General features: G+C 38.4%; 1 protein-coding gene across 4 annotated transcripts in view; it reads left to right on the top strand.

Annotated features, from left to right (window-relative positions):
• Nucleotides 1–21,952, top strand: part of PRSS12 (serine protease 12) — a 39,202-nt gene extending 17,250 nt beyond the window's left edge. For 2 of the 4 annotated variants that reach the window (XM_068682145.1, XM_068682146.1), the window contains exons 7-13: nucleotides 740–936; nucleotides 3,389–3,530; nucleotides 8,660–8,865; nucleotides 9,561–9,639; nucleotides 10,819–10,941; nucleotides 17,283–17,563; nucleotides 19,106–21,952. In XM_068682145.1, coding sequence (XP_068538246.1) covers nucleotides 740–936; nucleotides 3,389–3,530; nucleotides 8,660–8,865; nucleotides 9,561–9,639; nucleotides 10,819–10,941; nucleotides 17,283–17,563; nucleotides 19,106–19,413 — 1,336 coding nt within the window. In that variant the 3' untranslated portion in view covers nucleotides 19,414–21,952. Of the gene's footprint in view, nucleotides 1–739; nucleotides 937–3,388; nucleotides 3,531–8,659; nucleotides 8,866–9,560; nucleotides 9,640–10,818; nucleotides 10,942–17,282; nucleotides 17,564–18,991 lie in introns of all 4 variants that reach the window. The other 2 variants (XR_011096585.1, XM_068682147.1) reach the window with 2 other exon arrangements.

Here is a 21,952-nt window from a genome sequence, read left to right as displayed (position 1 = left end):
GCTCAGTCTATGGTTCAGCAGTTTCTATTCACTGAGATCCTTACAATCATCTTTTTGGCTAAGTGATCCACAGAAAATAATAAATTTGTTGTGTTCTACTTTACCTAAAAAAGATCAATTCTTCAACATCTTTGCTCATGGAACAGTCTTCAAAAATCACAGACTTACAAGGTATAAGTCCTTGTGGATCTAGCTCAAAAAAAAAACCACAGTCCAGCCCTGAGACACTGTTATGTATTGAAAAATATATTTTAGAAAAATTCCCACTAGTTTCATGCATTCGTTCTTAACTATTTTTTACACTGGCTGTGGTTAGAAGATACACTCTCACTAGGTAGTCATTGTTGTGCCTTCATATTATGTCAGATCACATTCAAAAAAGCCAAGACCCTGACGTTAACATGTATATATGATACTAAGAACATGCTCTAAGTCCCAAAGTCAGTGAGACAGATGTGTAATTGGTTGAACAGAAGCCTTAATCAAAGGTGATACATTCTCAAGTCTGGTTCAATGTAACAGTAATGCCTTAAAAATACGCATTATCAGGAAACAAGCATATAGTGCTCTCATTGATTTTAATGCTAACTGAACCTGCTCTGTCATGGTTCATGCTGTCCACTGTTACGCTTGAGAAATCCTTACTTCTTAAGAAACAATTTCCTTTCTAGTGCTGAAGTATCACATGCCCTTTGATCACCATGGACCCAAACATTACGTACATGTGTTTGTTACGCAGGTATGGAAAAAGCGTGCCTGAGAGCTACTCAGAAGGGAATTCTGCTCCCATCTGGCTGGATGATGTCAGTTGCTCAGGGAAGGAGACAAACCTCCTGCAGTGCTCAAGGAGAGAGTGGGGAGAGCATGACTGCAGCCATCAGGAGGACATCAGACTCATTTGCTACCCAGATAATGACAGCCATAAGCTCTCGCTTGGTAAGGCAGATCTTTGGGAACATCGCAATGGGAGTAATGCTGTGGGTACAGACCCAAGCAAAGCACAGTGTATTTAAAAGGGTCCCCAAAATCTTAATGTTTGGCAGAAGTACTCGATTTAAGATGAGGAAAGGGAAAAGCTCACTTTTTTCCTGAAGATCATAAGGAAACAGTAGAGAGAGATCAGCATGAATTTGTAAAGTAGCAAAGTCAGATTCCAGTGGTCCTGTTTAGATTCTCTAAATCTTTATCTTCATTGGATTTTAGACCTGTTCAGCCCTTCCCAGTGATACTCTGCATTGCACTCAGCACTCTCCAAGTTCTAAGGAACTGCCTCATATTATCAAAAGTTGGAGAGGAAATTGTACATTGAAGAATATAAATTAATAGTATATCCTCCTATGGCCTTACATACAGACAGTCTGAAAAAGAGCTACAGAGAAAGAAGGCAAATTCAGAGGGAGCAGGAAGAAAGGGTGAGAAGCATTACATCCTTACAGATGTAAATCAAACAAGAATTATGGATATCAGATATGCGCAATAAAAAGATGTGGAAGTGCACAATCTGCACTTCCACATGCACTTTTCTAGTCTCTCCCTCTTTCTACTTTTTTTTTCTTTACAGCCTTTTAAGAATCCAATGGATGTTTTATTTTGCAGTACAGTTCCATTATGTATAGATGATGTTGAATCATATTTGGTAGAAAGAATCTTCTCAGAACAAAAATAACAAGAATCCACATCATCACTGCTGCCTTTACAGATGCAAACCATCTGTGCTGCTTTGCTCAAGTTCCTATAAAGTGTGATCTTAGCTGAAGGAGGTCCGGTTCAGTTAAATGCATCCATATGGTAACATTCTCACATCCCCATTACCAGAAAGTCATATTAATTTTGTGCTCATAAATAAATACATGCTAAAACATAGGCTGATGAGTTAACAATAAAACAGATATTGTGAATATCCCATGCCTCTAGCTGGGTACCATAATGTATACCTAAATCATACTCTTCCAGTGCAACACATCATTTCAACAACAAAATGAATATGGTGTGTCTAACATTTCCTAAAGGCTTCCTGACTGGGCAGGGGACAAAGACTTTATTGTTGCTCTTTACTTTCCAGCACATGAAAAAAGCATTTTTTCTCCCTTTAAGAATGAATTCAGTGGAAAAATATGAGTAGATGATATAACTTGAGGAAATGCAGACATTAAGGGACACTAAAAATACAATATACCATAAAACCCACAACATTTGTTTAGTATATAAGATCCTGACAATGTAACTAAACAGAAAGTTGATGAAGCAAACAATTGTAACTGTGCAGGCACTATAAACTCCAATGAGAAAAATATGCTTTAAATTACATTTGAAGCAAAAAGACTTCTTTTTTCCCCTAATTTAATCAGTGAATTAAACCAGATTAAACCAGCTCTGCACCAGATTAAGGTAATTCATGCCCTAAATTAATCTGAATTAAATTTCAAATGCACGTATCTCAAAATAGGCTTTTATTTAAGAGCAAAATTAATTAATTTCTCATCCTTACAGTGTTAGAAGAGATTTGGAATAGATTAGAAGGATGAAGGACAACCTTACCAATTATTCAAAATAAGGAATACTAATCAGACAATAAAGATGGCATAGTAGAAGATTCACAATGTGATTCTCACTTAAACAGTATAAAGAGACCTCAAAGGAATTCATAACTGTTTTAAGGCTACTTGCCTACTATAAAGGAGTCTTAATGTAAGTAAGAATCAAATATGTACTTCACTTAATGATTCAAAATTTAACTATAGGCTGAGCACTGAACAAATCATGATTAATCAAGTCTGACTAATCCATGAGTGAGATTTTGTATTATGAACATATCTGAATAAGCAATTTAAAATGCTAGAAAAATAATCACACTTTGTTAATAACACACAGTAGATCATTATGCTATCATACAAAATACGCTACAGAACAGCATGTATAATAAGTAATAACTGAATTTCAGCACAATGCTGTACTTTTTCGCTGAGATTGTGGTAAGACAAGTGGTAGCAACTGGTCTGAGAATGGATTTATGAACTAAGGTATTGTTAAATTTATCCACAATGTTTTTGCAAGGAGGTGTCCCATGGATGGCTACCACAACAAAAACACTTCAGGTGTCTTTGCCATTAAAGGGAAAATTGTTCTGTGCCCACTGTGGTCAAGTGCCCTATACCCTATGCACTACGAAGTTCAAAGCACAGGGAGTACAGTAGTATTTCATAATGCCTTACACTTTGTACAAACTCCTTCCTTTTGTCAGCTAGGGAAAAATACGTGACTATTTTATCAGCTAACATTAGGCTTGCTGAGCATAAAGATCAGTTGACCCTGTATGCTGAATGTAATTACTTAAAGTACTAGTTCTTGCTTCTGTTGTTGTGGGTTGACAGCTGTAATTTATTCCCAGGTCCTCCCATCAGGCTGATGGATGGTGAGAATAAGAAGGAAGGACGTGTAGAGATTTTTATCAATGGTTTGTGGGGCACAATTTGTGATGATGGATGGTCTGATAAGGATGCAGCTGTAGTCTGTCGACAGCTTGGGTACAAGTAAGAAAACTTGTTAAGCTGTTTCTCAAGTTATCTGTTTGCCATATCTAACAATGTTAAGTTTATGCAAACAAATATCACCAAATTACGTCTGTTGCATAATATATGTCTTCTAAAATTTATGTGTTTGGCATAATCGCTGTATCTAAGAAAGTTTGTGCAACTCAGTATCACAGATTTATGTCTCATCACATAACATATACATTTTAAAAGTGGTATGTTTGGTATTCTTTTAGAAAAACATTTATACTATAAGTAGTAGTAGATTATATCTTCAAAACAACAAAACTTAACTTGCATTATCTCTGAGTGAATCATCTCTTTGGTCTGCTCCATCCTCAGGCCTCTCTAGCCTTTTATGTTTCTCTCACAGATGACCAAACTCAATCACTTATCCCCACCTTCTGCTTTAAGTTTTTGCAGAGGTAGGCAGTTGGATGGATTCTCAATTTCTGTCATGTGAGAACAGGGATTTAAGATTATAGGATACAACAAGATACATGATTCCTGAAGGGCTAAGGATAAACAAATTTTAGAAATCTAAAACTAGGTTCCAGAAACTGGGAGAGCTTGTCGGAAATACTGGATCGTGGCAACCCTGTGTCTAGACAGTCGCATTCCACAAACCTGACTGTGCTGTTAAGTACAATGATGAGCTGGAATTGCTTCCGGGCCTAGGAGCTCATGCACAGATCTTTTTGTTGAAGTTTAAATTATATTTAGTGGTGACTTGGCTGTTCCAAAGCAAGACTGGAGCTACTGCATTCATGCACCTGAATGCACTGATCACAGAACTAAACGTTATCATTTAACTCCCTTTACAATGCTATGTTTAGTTCCCAAGTCTTTCCTGCTGAGGAATCTTTCTACTTGGCCTTGCATTACATTCCTTTGAAAAAAATTACATATTTATTATTACAAATGGGAGAAATGACTGCCTTAAAAAGGAAGAACTGTGTAAACAAAGGGTAAAGATTGAGAACATAGACTGAATTTTTCCTGCATATATTTTTCATAATGTCAGTGGTCATCTGTACATTTATTTAATGAAATCCTGCTTTGAAAAATTCTCAGCTATTTATTAGAGTTCATTTCTGAGGCTGAAACAAGAGAATCCTTGAGTTGGCAAAATCCCTACATTCAAAACAATACCAGTTTTAAAGATGCCTCATTAAGCTGGTTTGTCAAATTTGGGATTAACGTTAGGAAAACACACAAAAAAAAAAGAAAAGAGCCTTACTAATTGGCTAAGAAGTCATGAAAACATAAAAATAATAGCAAACTAGTCAAAGTATATTTTTTAGCAGGATAAACACTAAGAGAACATGCACCTTTTCTCAAGTACTATCTACAATGTGATTGTGTTTAGCATACAAATAGTATTTTGATAGAATGAGCGAAGAGCAAAATAGAGTTTTAGAATCTCCTTTTTTTTGGTAACAAAAAAATAGAATTCAATAAAATTGTATTCCTTTCATTTAGGATAAGGTTATAAGAACACACACTTGTGCAACCCCCCAAATAAACAAATATCCTGCCATTGGTGCTCCAAAAATGATCTAATACAGAAATAGAAGTCTTCTAGGCTAATTGCTCCTCTGTATTAATCAACTAGATTTCCTCATTAGCAGCATTATTAATAATGGTAATACCACTTTGGAAGAGCTCAGCATGTTATTGTCTATGGTCTTGTGTCTGAGAAAAGCTGTAGGATAAGACCTTCTCTCCAGGGACAGATCCAAGCAAGCAAGGTTATTTCTCCGATGGTCATTCCTGCATAGACAGCTGTCTTGGCAAGCAGCAATTACATGACACACACACCTTCAATAAGGGTGGTCTAAAAACACTTGTAAGATCATGTTCCAGCATGTAAAAAACACAGGACTTTTAACGCTTTTACACTTAAATCCTTCCCAATTTTATGAAATAATTTACTCTACTAATCTGTACTCCTTGCTTTAGGACGCCATGATCACAGAATCACAGAATTTCTAGGTTGGAAGAGACCTCAAGATCATCGAGTCCAACCTCTAACCTAACACTAACAGTCCCCACTAAACTATATCCCTAAGCTCTACATCTAAACGTCTTTTGAAGACTTCCAGGGATGGTGACTCCACCACCTCCCTGGGCATGATTTTTACATTTGTTTCCTGGTAGATGTTCTTAAGCAGCTTTGTTCGTTTGTTTTTCGTTGGATGGGTACGGACATTACTTCTCAGCAATTACCAGCAAACTGATAGATTACTGAGGCACAGTAAGAGACAGATAGCTATCATATAAAGGTATCAACAGTCTATGCAGTACAAGTCCATGACTGAATTCATGGCAACGCATGACTGCTATCCACATATGCTAAATTTCCTCCTCTCTGTGTCTTTCACCTATAATATTTACATATGCAACCTCATACATGTCAGTATTCTTTGAGGTTTGCCTGGTTAGCCAGTGAAGGCAGCACCTGCAAAGTCTGTACAGGCAATTATCTACTTCTCTGGGAAAGGCTAAATCTACCGTGGTGACTCACAACAAAGGAGCAACTTTAGAGCAATGCCCTGATGCAGAAACTCTGTATTCTGACACAGAGATACCTAAACCAGGTTAAGACTTTGCCAGGAGAGCCTGTGCTGTCCCAGTATTTTGTAAAACCATACATGGTTCAGCTGCCCTTCAGCATCAGGGAGTTGGACATAGTTCTCTATAATCAAAGTATTATTCACAAGAGAAGATATTTGGAGCAGTAAGAGACACGTTGCTTGTGACTGACAAACTATATCATCCTAAACTCATTAGACAAAGATTGTCCTATACTGGTTCCAAAGTCAGTTAAGGCTTTGGATTATCTGGTAAATACATGGTGGCCATGGAAATTAAAAATGCCTAAGGACAGTTGACCTTGTAGTATTATCTCTGAGAGATAAGCATCATGCTTCACTTTCCTGGCTTTTTACAATTTGTGAATTCTAAATAACATTTGCTACTTAGAAATCCTGTCCCCTTCAATACATGGTAATGAAATCCACATAGGCAAGGCTTTCTATGTGAAAGTTTGAAAAACGGAGGAAGTTTCTATGTATTGCTTCCATGTTTGATTTACAATATATTCTATGTTATGAATTAAATTATATCAATATGGACAATTAAGGGCTATATTCTTTCAGTTTTATCTAGCAGAAATCCAGCGTTAATGAGACAAATAGTTTTGCAGAAATGTGCCACAAATCTGACTTACTTATATGGTCAAGGAAAAGCAATGTTTGTCTGGTAAATAGATTTATCCCTTTTTATGTTACTGCTCCCACTGACTCAACACTTAGTTGTTGGACAACCCTTACTTGCTTTGTATGGCCTCAAACCATACTAACATTTTTTTTGGTCTTTTTTTTTTGTCATTGTCGTGGTTCTGCTCGAGTGGGCAGCTGAGCTCCAGCACAGCCGCTCTCACTCTCCCTCCTTAAAGAGGAATGGGGAGAAAATATGATGAAAAGGGCTCAAAGGTTGAGATAAGGACGAGAAGATCATGCAGTAATTATTGTAACGGGCAAAACAGACTCTGCATAGGGAGATAGTAAGATTTATTGCTTATTACTAACAAGCTAGAGAAGTGAGAAACAAAGGAAAGAAACCAAAAGCACCTTCCCCCCCCATCCACCCTCTTCCACCTCCACCCCCTGAGCGGTGCAGGGGAACGGGGGAATGGGGGTTATGGTCAGTCTACAGCACTTCTTCTCTGCTGCTCCTTCTCAGTCACTCTCGTCCCCTGTGCTGCGGGGTCCCACCCACGGGATGCAGTCCTTGACGAACTGATCCGGCGTGGGCTTCCCACAGGCAGCAGCTCTTCCAGAACTGCTCCAGATATGGGTCCGTACCACGGGGTCCATCCCTCAGGAGGAAACTGCTCCAACCTGGGTCCCCCACGGGCAGCAGCTCCTGCCAGGTCACCTGCTCCTGCGTGGGCTCCTCTCCATGGGCTACAGGTCCGGCCCGGAATCTGCTCCAGCAGGGGTCTTCCACAGGCAGCAGCCTCCGTTGGTGCAGGGCCACCTGCTCCACCGTGGTCTCCTCCACGGGCTGCAGCGTGGAACCCTGCTCCACCGTGGTACTCCATGGGCTGCAGGGGGACATCCTGCTTCACCATGGGCCTCACCACAGGCCGCAGGGGACTTCTGCTCCAACGCCTGGAGCACCTCTCCCCCTCCTTCTACACTGACCTTGGCACCTGCAAGGCTGTTTCTCACTCCTCTCACTCTCCCACCTGCTGTGTGGTGCAGCATTTTTTTCCCTGTCTTAAATATGCTCTCACAGAGGCGCAAAACAACATCACTTATTGGCTCAGCTCTGGAAAACAATGGGGCCCTTCCCAAACATGGGGCAGCTTCTAGATCCTTCTCACAGAAACCACCCCTATGGCACCCTGCTACCAAAACCTTGCCATGTAAACCCAGATGACTACAGTCATCGCTAACTTTTTTTTTTTTTAACATAAGTATTGCAATAGTTACATTTCACTGCCTTTATCCAATTACATTGCAGTTTTAGAATTTAACGATGGAAGTGCACTTTAAAAATGATGTGATTTGTACTCACGATAACAAAATATGTTAATAACTATTAACAACTAATAGATCTGTAAATCGTGGCTCCTACTACACTTCAAATATACTATCTTAGTTAACTAGTCCGTCTTTCTCAGGTAACCAAGCCATTAAAAATATATTTTTAGCATTCACAGATGCTGATTTTTATATAAGGATTAAAGGAATTATGAAAAATCAGCTTTCATATATTTTGCTTTATTGTAGATATTTGTAATGCCATTCCAATGTAAAATACTTGGCATAGTACCTTTTAACTAGAGACATAAAAGCACTTTTAAAACAATAATGAAGTGCAGCAATTTTGTTATTATTATTAATACTACTATTATTTTTCCTACTTACCAGAGTAACAGAGGCAGTAAGAGAAATTGTCATCTAGTAAATCAGTGACATGACTTGGAATAAAACCTTGGTATCTTCATTTCACTACTGATACTCTATTTCATTTGTGTAGAACAATGCCTCAAAATATTTTAAGTAATATATATATACATATATATATACACACACATATATATGTTCTGTTTCCAGAGGTCCAGCTAGAGCAAGGACAATGGCATATTTTGGGGAGGGCAAGGGCCCGATCCATGTAGATAACGTGAAATGTACTGGAAACGAGAGATCCTTGGTGGACTGCATTAAGCAGGACATTGGAACACACAACTGCCGTCACAGCGAGGATGCGGGGGTCATCTGTGACCACCCAGGCAAGAAGACCCCTGGGAACAGCAATAAAGGTGAAGTCCCTTTTTGAGTGATAAACAACTTTGGATGGGGAACTGGATGGGGATCTGTTGGGATAGGAAGAGATGGAAGTAAGCAATTCAACCTTATAGAGGAAATACTTATATATAAGAATTTCTAGAAACACAATTGTAAGGAAATTGTCTGCCTTCACCGTTTAATTTTACTGCTGTAAAATTACTTCAGTAATTTTACTGCAGTGGCAGCACTGCAATGGAATCATTAAGACTATTCCAATCAGACAAGGCATTTGTCTGCCATAATTTGCTGCAACCATGTTTATTAAAATGTACAAGGGAAATGAAAATGCAAAAGCCTAGACAGCTCCTCACAGCTTTTCAAGGTATAGCATATCTTCAGCTGAGGATTGAGACCCATTTGGTACATCAAGTTCCGCTTACACTTTCATGAGGATAATAAAGAAAGAAGCCCATAGAAAGTCCTAGGAGTAAGTCCAGATGTACACTTGAGAAGCAGAGCACTACTGTGTAAATTGCTCTTTGATCACAGTTAAAATAATAGCTAAAAAGAATTTTTGAGTCTGAGAGAATTCAGTGTGTATTCCCAGAGCAAAATTTGGTTTATAAAAACTGTCATGAAACACACGTAGCGTTTTTTAGTTAACTCTCATTGCAAAATAGATGCTTTTTAAAGTTTAACACTGTCTCCATCTCTGTTTCTGGTTTAGATTCTCTTGCTTCTGTTTGTGGATTGAGATTACTACACCGCCGACAAAAGCGAATAATTGGTGGGAAAAATTCTTTACGGTAAATATTTGGTAAAGAAACATCATTTTCAATATAAAGCTTCTAAGACATCTATTTGCCATATGCTGTTTGCATAATTTATGCTTTTACTGTAGGGTTTTTTTTGTTTGTCATGAGAAGCAGAAATACACTCAGCAAATTTGGTGGGAAATTAAAAAATATTCATTAGTAAAATCTTGGAGTATTAGTTGAAAATCTGTAAATACTTATGGCTGTTTAGCTACTGGATTGGGTTAAATTTCTTATTTTCAAAATAGTAATTTCACTTATTTTCAGAGGATATCTTGATACCAGGATGTGAGCTATACTAAGAGAGCTATGAATATGGTACAAGGCTATAAATACTACCTATACCGAAAGAAGGTACGATTCACTGCCTGATTTTCCTCCACAAAATGCAGCATGCTGGTCTAGATGATCTTGGGCAGCTCCTGTACTCCTGCATACCTATTCAAATTGACAGTAGTCAGAAAATACCTGTTGCTTTTTCCTGATGTTGCTGTTGCTTACAGAAGTATCCCTTTCCCTCTTTCTTCCTCTCAGACTGTGTATTTTGCTAATCTATTAAACTGGCAAAAATCAATCCATCCTGTCTTGATAGGCCTGCAATAATGCATCACAAATCTACTACCCAGAACAGCAGATTGCAGGCTGAACCAAGGTGTTAACCTATTACTTGTGTTTATACCGTTGCTTTAGACCTCTTGATCTGTAAGCTTCCTTTTTTAAACAGCTCAGGATCAACAAGGCAGATAGCAACTCAGACAGGAAAGCAGTCTGGGATACATTTTTCAAGAATTTCCCTTCTTTTCCTTCACCAGTTGACAGGAATTTTCTGGTTTGTTGACTTGGATGGTATTGGGCAAGGAACCCATAGAATTTATTTCTGGTATAACGAATGCAATCTGAGAAGGGAAAATTAAAATTATTCGCAGTGGGAGGAAGTGCTCAGAGTGCTGGGTGTCCAAACAATCCATTAACAAATCCCAACCATTGTTAAATGGAATTGTGGATGCTGCAGGAATATAGAGGTATTCTCAACTGCTACTCGATACGTACCATGATTTGTAAGTTCTGTCAGTCAAAGAAGCTTACATGGGATTTGCAGTCAAGGTAACTGACGAGCTACCTTACCTTTCCGTTTTTGTACCCTGAAAGCAATGTCTGTGCTCTCTGCAGGGGTGGCTGGCCATGGCAGGTTGCCCTCCGACTGAAATCTTCTCATGGTGATGGAAGACTCTTGTGTGGTGCTACTCTCATCAGCAGCTGCTGGGTCCTCACTGCTGCACACTGCTTTAAAAGGTAGGTCTGTCTCCCTTTAACAATGTAGTGCATTTTCAAACTACATCACATTTCTGGGTGTAGGCAAAAACGTTCTGGTTCAAGCCTATTGAAAACTGTTCAAAAGAGTTCAACTTTGATTTAAAAAAAAAAAAACAACACAAAAAAACAACTGGCATCCTTTGCCCCCAGATAAAAACAAACAATAAAACAATTCATTGAAATATTCCAGGTGTATCCAAGAGATTTATATTCAAAACTTCAGCATTTCCATGCAAAAGCATAGGCAAAACTTCTGATATTTTAACAGATCTTTCTATTTCAACAAAACTGCAGCTTATGTCTTTTAGCTTATAGCAAAGACAACTGAGCAAACATCAAACACAGGAACAGTTTTTGTTTGTTTGTTTTGTAAATGCTTGATGTTCTTATAGTGACTAGCTGTACTTGTCCCCCAAAACTCTTTGTAAGGTATAGCATTATTACGTATTTTGCAGAGTCTAATAGGAAAGTAGATCTGTAAACTGGACTCTAGTGAGACTGAACAAGTTCTGCTCATTCTTCACAAATAGACTGGAGCAACTGCCTTACTCTGTTATTTCACAGCACAAACAAAATTTTGTCTTTTGCAGCTATCTAAATAAAGATTGTATCTCCTTTAATAGAACTTCATCAAACAAAGAAATAGTTGCCTAAGATGCTATGCTAGGACATTTTCCGATACTTGTATCTAGCAAACTATGCCCAATTCAGCTTCTTTCCACGTAGACTGCAACTTACACTCTGTTATAAATCACATCTGGTCTACTTGGTCCAACTTTTTCTGCAGTTCTCAATATCAAACTATTATCTAGCTTTTCTAAATGTCTTTTCACATTTTTGCAGAAACGTTTTGTTACTAACGATTCTCATATTAGGTTTTTATTATATGAACTTTTCAGTATTTTTGACATCAGAAATTCATTGCCATGAAGTTACTGTAGTAAAAAAAACACCAACTTGCAAAGTAAGGAAGTTGGTGTAATATTTTAAGCTTTCAACAGCAATTATTTCACCGGAACTCCTACAGAAGATTGCAGTACAGACTGGAATAAAAGTGTAGAAGAACTGCATTGCAGTTCTGAGGAAATTTGCCAAAATTGGCCTGAGTGGGCTGCACCTTTGGACTTTTGAGCCTTTCCTTTTGTACACTAGTAAGTAAAAAAGAAGAGTCAGGCATATTTTTACTCAAGTGAATAGGAATCATTACCTTTGCTTAGTGCCAGATGTACTTCTTTTTGTTCTTATGGTTCATGAAAATCATGAAAGATTTTTCTTAGTAATATTTCAAGTTGATATGGTCAAAATCAATAAAATTACTGCTGACTTCCACTGGTATTCCAGTTGTTTCTGTGGACCTATGAAAGCACTTCAGCTGCTGTCATCAAAATTCATATAAAATGGCTTCATATTCCCATTCATCATCTCTATAGTGATTACTAAGGATGCACCTTAAACTCTTGAGAAAGCCTTTGATTAGACGCTTGAAAACACACCAGTCCTTTCTGTTGTTTTACCTTCAAGCACAGGCAAGAAAGGAAGGTCACAGGAAGGCAGTTACTGTTTCTGTGTACAAATCAAGGTCTTAGCTACCCAGCTGTCCTCTTTATTAGAATGCTTTTACACATTTGATGATACTAGTTACTGCGGTGCCTGGAACTGTGTCCTTGCAGTTCCCCACTCCCCAGAGAACACATTACCTGCTCTTTGCTACGGCTTGCTTATTTCACTGGGGCTCCAAGTCCTAAGGATGTGCTGCCAAAAGCATGCTCATTTTGGATCCTTTCCTGAACACCAACATAAGGGGAAGATGAGTGGCTGTTCATTCAGCTACTCAAGGGTCTGTAGCAGGCTCTCTTAGAACTGTTCATTACATGCTTACAAATTGTTTTACTCCAGATGTTTCATTTAAAATAGCACAACCTTAAATCTAAGCATGCAGCTCTGGCAGATGATGGATGCACTACTGTTTAGTGTAAAAGAGAGAAGACCCCTTTGGTTCTGAGCTGGCACTGGACAGACAGGACAGAACTTCCTTGCTCTCAGAGTGATTCTCTTCAGGGCTAGGATAGGTTTTTAAGTACTAACTATAGATCAAATGCCATCTTCACATATTTGCCACAGACAGACAAGAGACAGTCTAGTATACCATTTCCTGTATCCTGGAAATTGGAGTACTGCTTAAACAACAAAAGTGACCTAGACTGTATTATAGATAAAAAATTAAATACTTAATTTTTTTTTTTTTTTGCATGATGGTAGAAATTGTTTGCCAGCAGTAAAGTAGCATTACTAGTTTCTGTGATTTCATATATACAATTGAGATAGAAGGCTGTTTGAAGCTATTTTTCCTTTTATAACCCACCCATCTGATTAGCAAGATTTGTCCTGACTGGTTCTGACAGCTACAGGGAATTTTCAGACCTATACATGAAAAAATACTAACTTTGGATAATTAGAAATATGAGGCATGAAATAAAAAAAGAAATTAGAATGACCATGTCATTTTTAGAATAGCACTTACATGTGATCTGCTGCACAGAGCCAGAAGTGTATCTATAAATTATACGACAGCATTTTCAGTGACCTTTTGGAAATGTTTTTGGCAGATTATGTCAGGCAAAATATATTCAATGCTAATGACCTGGTACATTTGTATTCTAATATAGTAACACTCAGATGTGTACCAAAAAACAGTAAAATATTACTTTCAAGTATTCAAAGATAGTATCTAGCAGCTCATTCTGGGGTACAGAGTCTTACTTACAATAGCTTTTAATGGCAACTAACATTGTTATAAACAATGACTAGCAAATATTATCAAACCATTTAGTACTGTTAATTGGCAAAGAAACCCATAATTTTACTTATTTTATTGGGTTTAGTTCTATCATTTAGATGCTTAAATGGAATGTCATCACACAGTTATGAAATTTTAGTGGAAAAATATAACTGAAGGAGATGTCAATAACAAACCCATAACTCTTCCACCTCCTATACTAACTGGGAGTTTTACATTTAAGTTCGAATATTTCAAGGGAAAATAATACAAAGCCATTTTACTGCAACAGTAAGGGAAGTATTTCTGTGCCAGCTTCCTTTTTGTAATTTACTCTAGGGAAATAGATCCTACAAAGTCGGCTAACGCACCAGCTGAGGGTCTTTGTAATCTCACCCTGTGCAAGGGGTGACACTCAGTCGACTGCATAATCCACCCCAGTGCTATTACACACTTAGATGCTGTTCATCACTTCCATTCTGCAAATAGATTTCGTAACAGTGAAAGAAGACTGCTTAATCACAGAATCGTAAGGGTTGGAAGGGACCTCCAGAGATCATCGGGTCCAACCCCCCTGCCAACGCAGGTTCCTAACAGCAGGCTGCCCAGGTAGGCATCCAGACAGGCCTTGAATATCTCCAGAGAAGGAGACTCCACAACCTCCCTGGGCAGCCTTTTCCAGTGCTCCGTCACCCTCACCGTGAAGAAGTTCTTTCGCATGGTGGTGCGGAACTTCCTGTGCTCTATCTTGTGGCCATTACCTCTTGTCCTGTCCTCGCAAGCCACTGAAAAGAGGTTGGCCAAATTCCCCTGTCTCCCACACCTCAGGTATTTATACACATTGAGGAGATCCCCTCTCAGTCTTCTCTTCTCCAGGCTGAGCAGAGCCAGGTCTTTCAGCCTTTCCTCATAGGGAAGATGCCCTCCATGACAGTGTTCCAGTCATGTAAGCTGTCCCACATTTCTGTGATTGCAACGAGATTGTGGCCCTGCGACCGAACACAGATCTCGAGCTCATCCTGTTTATTTCCCATGCTCCGCACATTGGTATACAGGCACATTAGGGAAGCAGCAGGCACAGTTACCTCTGGAGGGATGCAAGAAGATTCCGGACGGGGTACCAGGATCATTACTTTCTCTGAGGAGCCCTCGGATGATCCTATGGGACAACTCAGAGGTTTTTCCCTACTATCTTCAACAGTGACAGCAGTGACAACTTCCCCCAGCCCTTCTCTGTCACTTTTAGCTCCCCTCCCTTCCCCTGTCAAACCTAGTTTAAAGCCCTGGTAATCAGCCCAGAGAGCTTGCTCCCCAACACACTGTGCACCCTGAGCATTCAGCTTCCTGTCTCACACTGCCCTCATCCACTTTGGAGGGGGGCACAGAGCTGTGCTGCCAGTTCCGCAGGTGAGTGCTTTATTCCCTTGCTACCCAAGTTTCACAGAGGACCAATGCATTCATCAGCTTACACAAGAAAACAAACTACTGGTGTCTGTCAGTTCAGTTTTCACAGTGTATTCAAACTGCCTTGTACATGTATATCATAGTGATATGTCTTCGGTCAAAGAAGTGAGCACGTTACGGGTACTGCCATGACAAAAAGATGGCCAAAGCAACCAATACAGAGTCCAAAGCATAACTAGAGAAATAATATTTCCCCCCTAATTTTTACTTTTCTATATGAAAGTCTCTAACTTGGAATGCTAAAGCATTACTGAAAAGTATTTCTCATGGGCCAGGAAAACTTGCTTTTCAAGTGTATCCATATGTAAACATGTTAAATTAAACTTTGAATAATAGTTTCTCAAAATTTCCAGAAGTAACAATGAGCAAATATAGAGAACCTATTCAGTACAAACTGACACAGCAATATCCAAGACATTTTACTGTAAAGACACACAAGTTACAAAAAATCCACTTTCACAGAAATAACACTAGAAAAAAAGCTGTGTGAAGTAATGCCTATACTACATAATATTTTAACTTAATGAAAATGCACAGCTTTCTCCTTTATAAAGGAAAGCCACTTAGTTGGTAAAAGGAAAAGAGAACATGACGAAACTCACCCAAGGTTACAGAATAGATCACAGCACTGCTATAAAAAAAAAAAAAAAGTGTTTTCAATCCAGTGCCAGATTATACTTTTCCTGGCTCCCACATAATAGCTCAGAGTAATGATACTATAAGGGTAGACTGAGAAGAGCATACTGTCTCAGCAAAGTACAATGTGATTAGCCTTTTCTGGTGTAATAGATGTGGTAACAGGGGCCCAAGAGGGGATTCACCAGTTTCAGAGCAGAAATTCCTGGCAGGTGGCAGATGGCAAGGATTTTGACAGATTATCTGTAAGGATGCAGAATTTAGGATTTCACTGACGTCATACTTCAGATGGACAAATATGACCATACATATGACTCCAGAAACTAGTTAAGACTATCAATCTTTATTACTCTGAAAAAAATCCTTAAGAGCAAACAAAAGTAAAAACAATGTATTGGGTGCTAATTCTACTCCCATGGAATTGTACCATATATTCTATCAGGAAAAGAACTAACTGAGGTCTTAGTGAGCTTTTAAAATGAAAAAATAACCAACCAACCAAAAAAAACAAGAGACAGACTAATCTAGAAATGAGAAAGTGAGATCTAATGCACGAGAGTGAGATACATTCAAGTGTTTTTTGTTTGATTTTGGTTAAAGAAGCTTACAAAAAAATACTTCTAGAAATTTCAAGGAGCTGGAGTCAGAATCCAAGCTTTTGCCAGATTTTAAAATAAATAAGTACACTCAACACTACTCCTTTGTTTGCATTTTCCTGAGAAGAGCTGTGTGCCCTGTAATTCAAAATCTCCAAAGGCATGCATAAAAAAATGTTATTTCAGCCACAGTAATCACCTCTTAAAGTATTTACCATTTAGTCTTAAATGCTGAATAGATTGGGGTCATGATAACAAATCTGACTTAAAGGCTTTCTGTCACTTTGAGAATAGGTGTTCATAATTCACATAGACTTCATTTTCCTTAATATACCTTTAGTTAACCAAAGATGTTTTTATCAGGTTATCTGTCTGTAGAATTAAAAGAGCATTTTCCTTCCTCAAGATTTTTCACAGCCAACCTACAAAGCTAGCTTGAATACTGTTTTAATTTCAGTAATTATTTAGGGCATTACAATGATGTTAAGTACTCAACTTTTTGTTAGAATCACTGGCAGTTTGTGTTACCCTTACTAAATACATTTATAACACACAATTTGGTTGCACCTTTGAAGTTAAGTGCCAGTCAAAGCGAATGGCTGTAAGAAATCGCGCGTATGTAAACATACAGAAAGGAACATCAGCTAATCCGGAATGCCAGGAAAAGTTAGAAGGTACTCTTTAGGAGACACTTGAACTTCAAGTAATATAGTATAGTAAGAAATACTTAACAGTATTGCTTGTAAAAAAAAACAACAGTGTTGGTATTGCTATATGCGAGGAACAAAGACACTGATCAAATCTGACTTTGCATGAGCGAGCCCTGTTTGCTTTAATCTCAATCTCAGGTATGGCAATAACACTCGGAACTACGCCGTGCGAGTGGGAGATTATCATACGCTGGTACCAGAAGAGTACGAGGAAGAAATCGGAGTCCAACAGATTGTGATACATAAAGAGTACAGGCCTGACAGCAGCGACTATGACATTGCACTGGTGAGGCTACAGGGCCCGGAGGAACAGTGTGCCAGATTCAGTACCCATGTCTTACCTGCCTGCCTGCCCTTATGGAGAGAGAGACCACAGAAAACTGCTCCTAGCTGTTACATCACAGGATGGGGTGACACAGGTAAAAGTGTTTTAATGATTTCCACCCTCTGATCTCGCTACCTGAGGCTGCTTACTGAAAAAAAGGAAATTGAATACTTGAAGTGAGGAAATGCTAAAAAGTAACAATTTTACTCTTTTTATATACAGAAATATTTTCTCTCCTGGTCCTGAAACAGGAAGGACAACGCTTTGTTTAGTGAATTTAGTTTGTGCTTGAGAAGTGGTGATTAACCATGTCATACAAACCAGTTGGTATAATGGCCTCATTAAGATCAACAAGCATGAAGGAAAGGCTTATTTGCTGCCTGGCACACCCTGAATAACAGCATATCACCTCCCCCTTCCCCAAACGTAACTAGCAGCTCTAATATATTTAGGGTTTTTAGGTGAGTACAAGAGATACTTGAGAAAGGCTATCTAAATTACTCTGCTTTGATGGAGGCATGGATAGAAAATAAACACATAGTAGAATTTCAAGTAACATTTTTAGCCTCTCTTGTTACCAGTGACATTTTTAATCAGCAGCTGGATTTATATGAGAAAAGATCTTGCCAAATCTTGAGAGCCTCAATACAACCTGCAATCCAGGTTTCTGGAATAAACTAGCTAGTCATTTTTTAGGTCAATACAGGACTATTATTCTTCAAGGGTCTTTCTCCCTAAAATATTTTACAAGTTAATAAACACACTTCACTGTCATGTTTTTGTGAGGTTGAATACAGTGCAAGAGAGCAACCACACTTGCTGCTTTGTTCCACTGATTCACTTGAACTGGCAGAGGCAAGGCCAAGTATCAGTTCTTCCTCTTTCTATGCGTCAAACTGTATGGACAGCTGTCTAGGTCAGTGTACTACAAGGAGATAAACTTGTAGGTCTGTTTTTTTTTTCTTTCCTTTTTTGTTTTTCTTTTCTAAGAACCATTTTTAATTCATTACTTAGCGTTTTACACAATTCACTGAAAGTTCTGCAGTATTGTTTAGTTAGGGCATCTATTTAAGAAAACATTAGCCGCTGCAGTAATTGCCTCTAATTATGGTAAGAAATTACATAATTGCAGTGCTTCAGCTGAAATTTCATCTCACTATGTGAGTCATACTTAAGTCACAACCAGTAGGATTTTACTTTAGGAAAAAAAAAACAAACAACTTTCCACTAGCTTTAGTTTCCCATGTTTCCAATGGAAAAAAAGGTGCAAGCTAGAGAGAAATAAATAAATAAATAAATAAATAAATGCCCCATTGAAGTTTTACAGCATATATTCTAAAAGTCACAAAAAGTGTGTTTATTACACAATAAATTCAAACCTTGGCAGAAGCCAGTGAGATTTACATGAGGTGTAAAGCTACATCTTAAACTCTGAGCTTTTTTTTAAAAAAAGTGTCTTTCTATTATTTAAATCTTGTATGTAACGCACAATTTTTTTTTCAATACTTATTATTATTTTCAGTACACTTAATGCCGAAACAGTGAAAAGGATTGACAGCATAAATTGGATCCAATGCTATTTATGTTTCTGAGACAAAGCATCATACTGAGACAGTAACTTGAGTCCTCTTTTCAGGAAGGGCTTATTCAAGAACATTACAACAAGCTGCCATCCCCTTACTTCCCAAGAGGGTATGTGAAGAGCGTTATAAAAGGAGATTCACAGGAAGAATGCTCTGTGCTGGAAACGTCCAGGAACAGAAACGTGTCGACAGCTGTCAAGGAGACAGCGGGGGACCGCTGATGTGTGAACGCCCAGGGGAAAGCTGGGTCGTGTATGGTGTGACCTCCTGGGGCTATGGCTGTGGAGTGAAAGATTCTCCAGGTGTCTACACCAAAGTTTCATCTTTTGTCCCCTGGATAAAAAGCGTGACCAAACTATGAATGTCCTTAATCAAAACCAAACTCAATTAACAAGGTTTGAGGCAGGACAGCTTGAACAGCAGAGTGCACACAGCTGGGGCCCACAGTGGGTGGAAACACACATTTTCCTGATTCACGTGGTGTTTCTGTTTTTGTTAAATCCAAGCTGTATACACACAACCTTTCCAGTCAGGGACTACTATGCAAACAAAATCCTTCTGTTTTGAGGAAGTTTATATTGCGTGAACAAGTTACCATGCACCTATGATAAGTGGAAAAGTGACCTCCAGCTTAGAATAATGTTGGAGCAGGCCAGCTGGAGAGGTCCCTTTCAGACTCGCTGTTCATGGGAAGCTCCAAGCTACTTACGCTCCAAGATTTTCTGGAACTAATTACAGATCTCAGAGTTCATTTTCAGTCTAGTTTGTTTCATCAGTTCTTGACTGGTTTCTTATTATTCCTATGATCTTATACTCAGCTTTCTGGTTTGGACTCATGTTTCATTAGCTGATGAGACCATGAACAGGGCGATTCTTGGTAAGTAATTTTATGTATTAAGCGTTAGAAGGAAAGTAAGTGTCAATAGTCAGATGCCCAGCTAGCCTGATAAACATTATTACAGCTTAGTTCATAAAGCACATTCCCAAGTGAAGCAGGTAGTATGCTGGAAGGTAGTTTCCCTGCAAAGCTTCCCTCCACAGCTGTAAGAGTGAGATCAAGGAGGTGTTCAGACAATGCCTATCTGAAAAGGTCTATGAAGTCTTAAACTACTGTTTTCTACGGTAGTTTGTAGAAACAGTAGTTTGTACAATACAGTAATTTATGTAATACTTTGACAACATTCTCATGTTTAGGTGCAATACTGTTTCAGATTGGTCTCATAGGAAAAGTGCGAATTATCTGAAATCAGTAACCTCAAAAGTCTCAAAAATCTTTTATCCAGTAACTGCTCAAATTAGTCAATAGTAATTTATGATACTACATGAAGAACTAGTTGTCGTATGTTCTCTAATGCCCTCTTATATTCTAAATATCATTTAGCAATATCTATGAGCTACAGTTTTCAGTGACTTATAAAGTATTTATGTATCTTGATTCCCTGTGTTAATTCCTTTCACAAATACTTTCCCCAGGCTAAGAAAACCTTAATGGTTTATTATAAAAATGCACCAACAAAAAGTGACTGTAATGTCAAGACAAAAATTAAACAACTTACTATCTTTTCAGAAATGGCCGCCTCATTAAACTTAAAATCACAGGATCATTTGGGTTGGACGAGACCTTTGAGACCATCAACTCCAACCACCAGCCTAACCTACCGAGTCCCACCACCAAACCACTTCCCTTCATTCCACGTCCACATGGCTCTTAAATACCTCCAGGGATGGGCACTCCTCCACTTCCCTGGGCAGCCCCACCCAATACCTGACTGCCTTCTCTGTGCAAAAATTCTTCCTAATGTCCAGTCTAGTATTATCACAGAGAACAGAGGAAGCAATTACCATTTTAGTGCAACACTAATTGGGATCAGTCTTTCAGACAGTTAGCCTGAGACTAACTCCAGTCAACAGTGAACCCTGAAAGTCCATACTACATCTGTAAGCTCTAAGGCCAACTGGACTGCCTCTAAGTGTACTCTGCATAGTACATTTTTAACAAACAACCTTCTTAACATGACGAAATGAAAGCTGTGGGCCATGAAATACCCCAGTGAGACAAACATGGCAGATGTGTGGTACAAACTGTGACTACCAGTTACTGTTCTCCTGTGTTTCCTTTCCCCAGTCACTCAAGCTGTGACAGTATTGTGGCCTTTTGTGAACAAAGTAGGATGTTTGTATTTGTGTTGTAAGTGGGCATTCATTCATTTCTGTTTGCTTCTGTGTCTCTGCTGTTGTAACAATATCCAAGACAACTTGATTTTCATACAAAAAGTGACAATGCTAGTGCAAGTGAGTGCATACTTATCCCTCAATTTCTCTCCGACCTCAAATTTAGTCTTCAACTAGCTTAAATGTCTTGTTGGAACTGGTGCTAGAATAGTATACATGAGGTGCTTTTAGATTTTAGTTTTCTCTAATTCTGCACTATTGGATTAGTGTGAAGTATATTATTTAAAAACCTACCATAAAATTGTAGTACTATGATCACCTACTGGTAGACCTATGTGAAAGACTGCTAGTCAACTTCAGAACCACTGATAAAAGACCCATTATTTTGAGACTTGTGGTGAAATAGACTACATAGTGCAATACATCTGTGATGTACAGGGGAAATCATTTTAAGAGTTGCACGACAGAAGTACAATACAGAGAAGAAATTACATACTAAATGGAGTAAACATTTAGATTTAGTACTGTAGTTCATTAGTTTTTCTCTTTTAATAGAATGCTTTAATAATTAGAATTTAAAATGTTGCACTACAGTTTCCATGCAAACAGCATGCCTTTTTTAGCTTCTAAAGAAAGTGAAATTGTCTTTATGTTATGCCATTCTCATTTTTGTTCACTGAGCCTGACGACATAAACGTATGCAATAAAAGCTGCCACACTGACTAGAA

The sequence above is a fragment of the Anas acuta genome, chromosome 4 (genome assembly GCF_963932015.1).
Source record: "Anas acuta chromosome 4, bAnaAcu1.1, whole genome shotgun sequence".
Classification (NCBI taxonomy): domain Eukaryota; kingdom Metazoa; phylum Chordata; class Aves; order Anseriformes; family Anatidae; genus Anas; species Anas acuta.
This window is presented reverse-complemented; position numbering and strand designations above follow the sequence as displayed.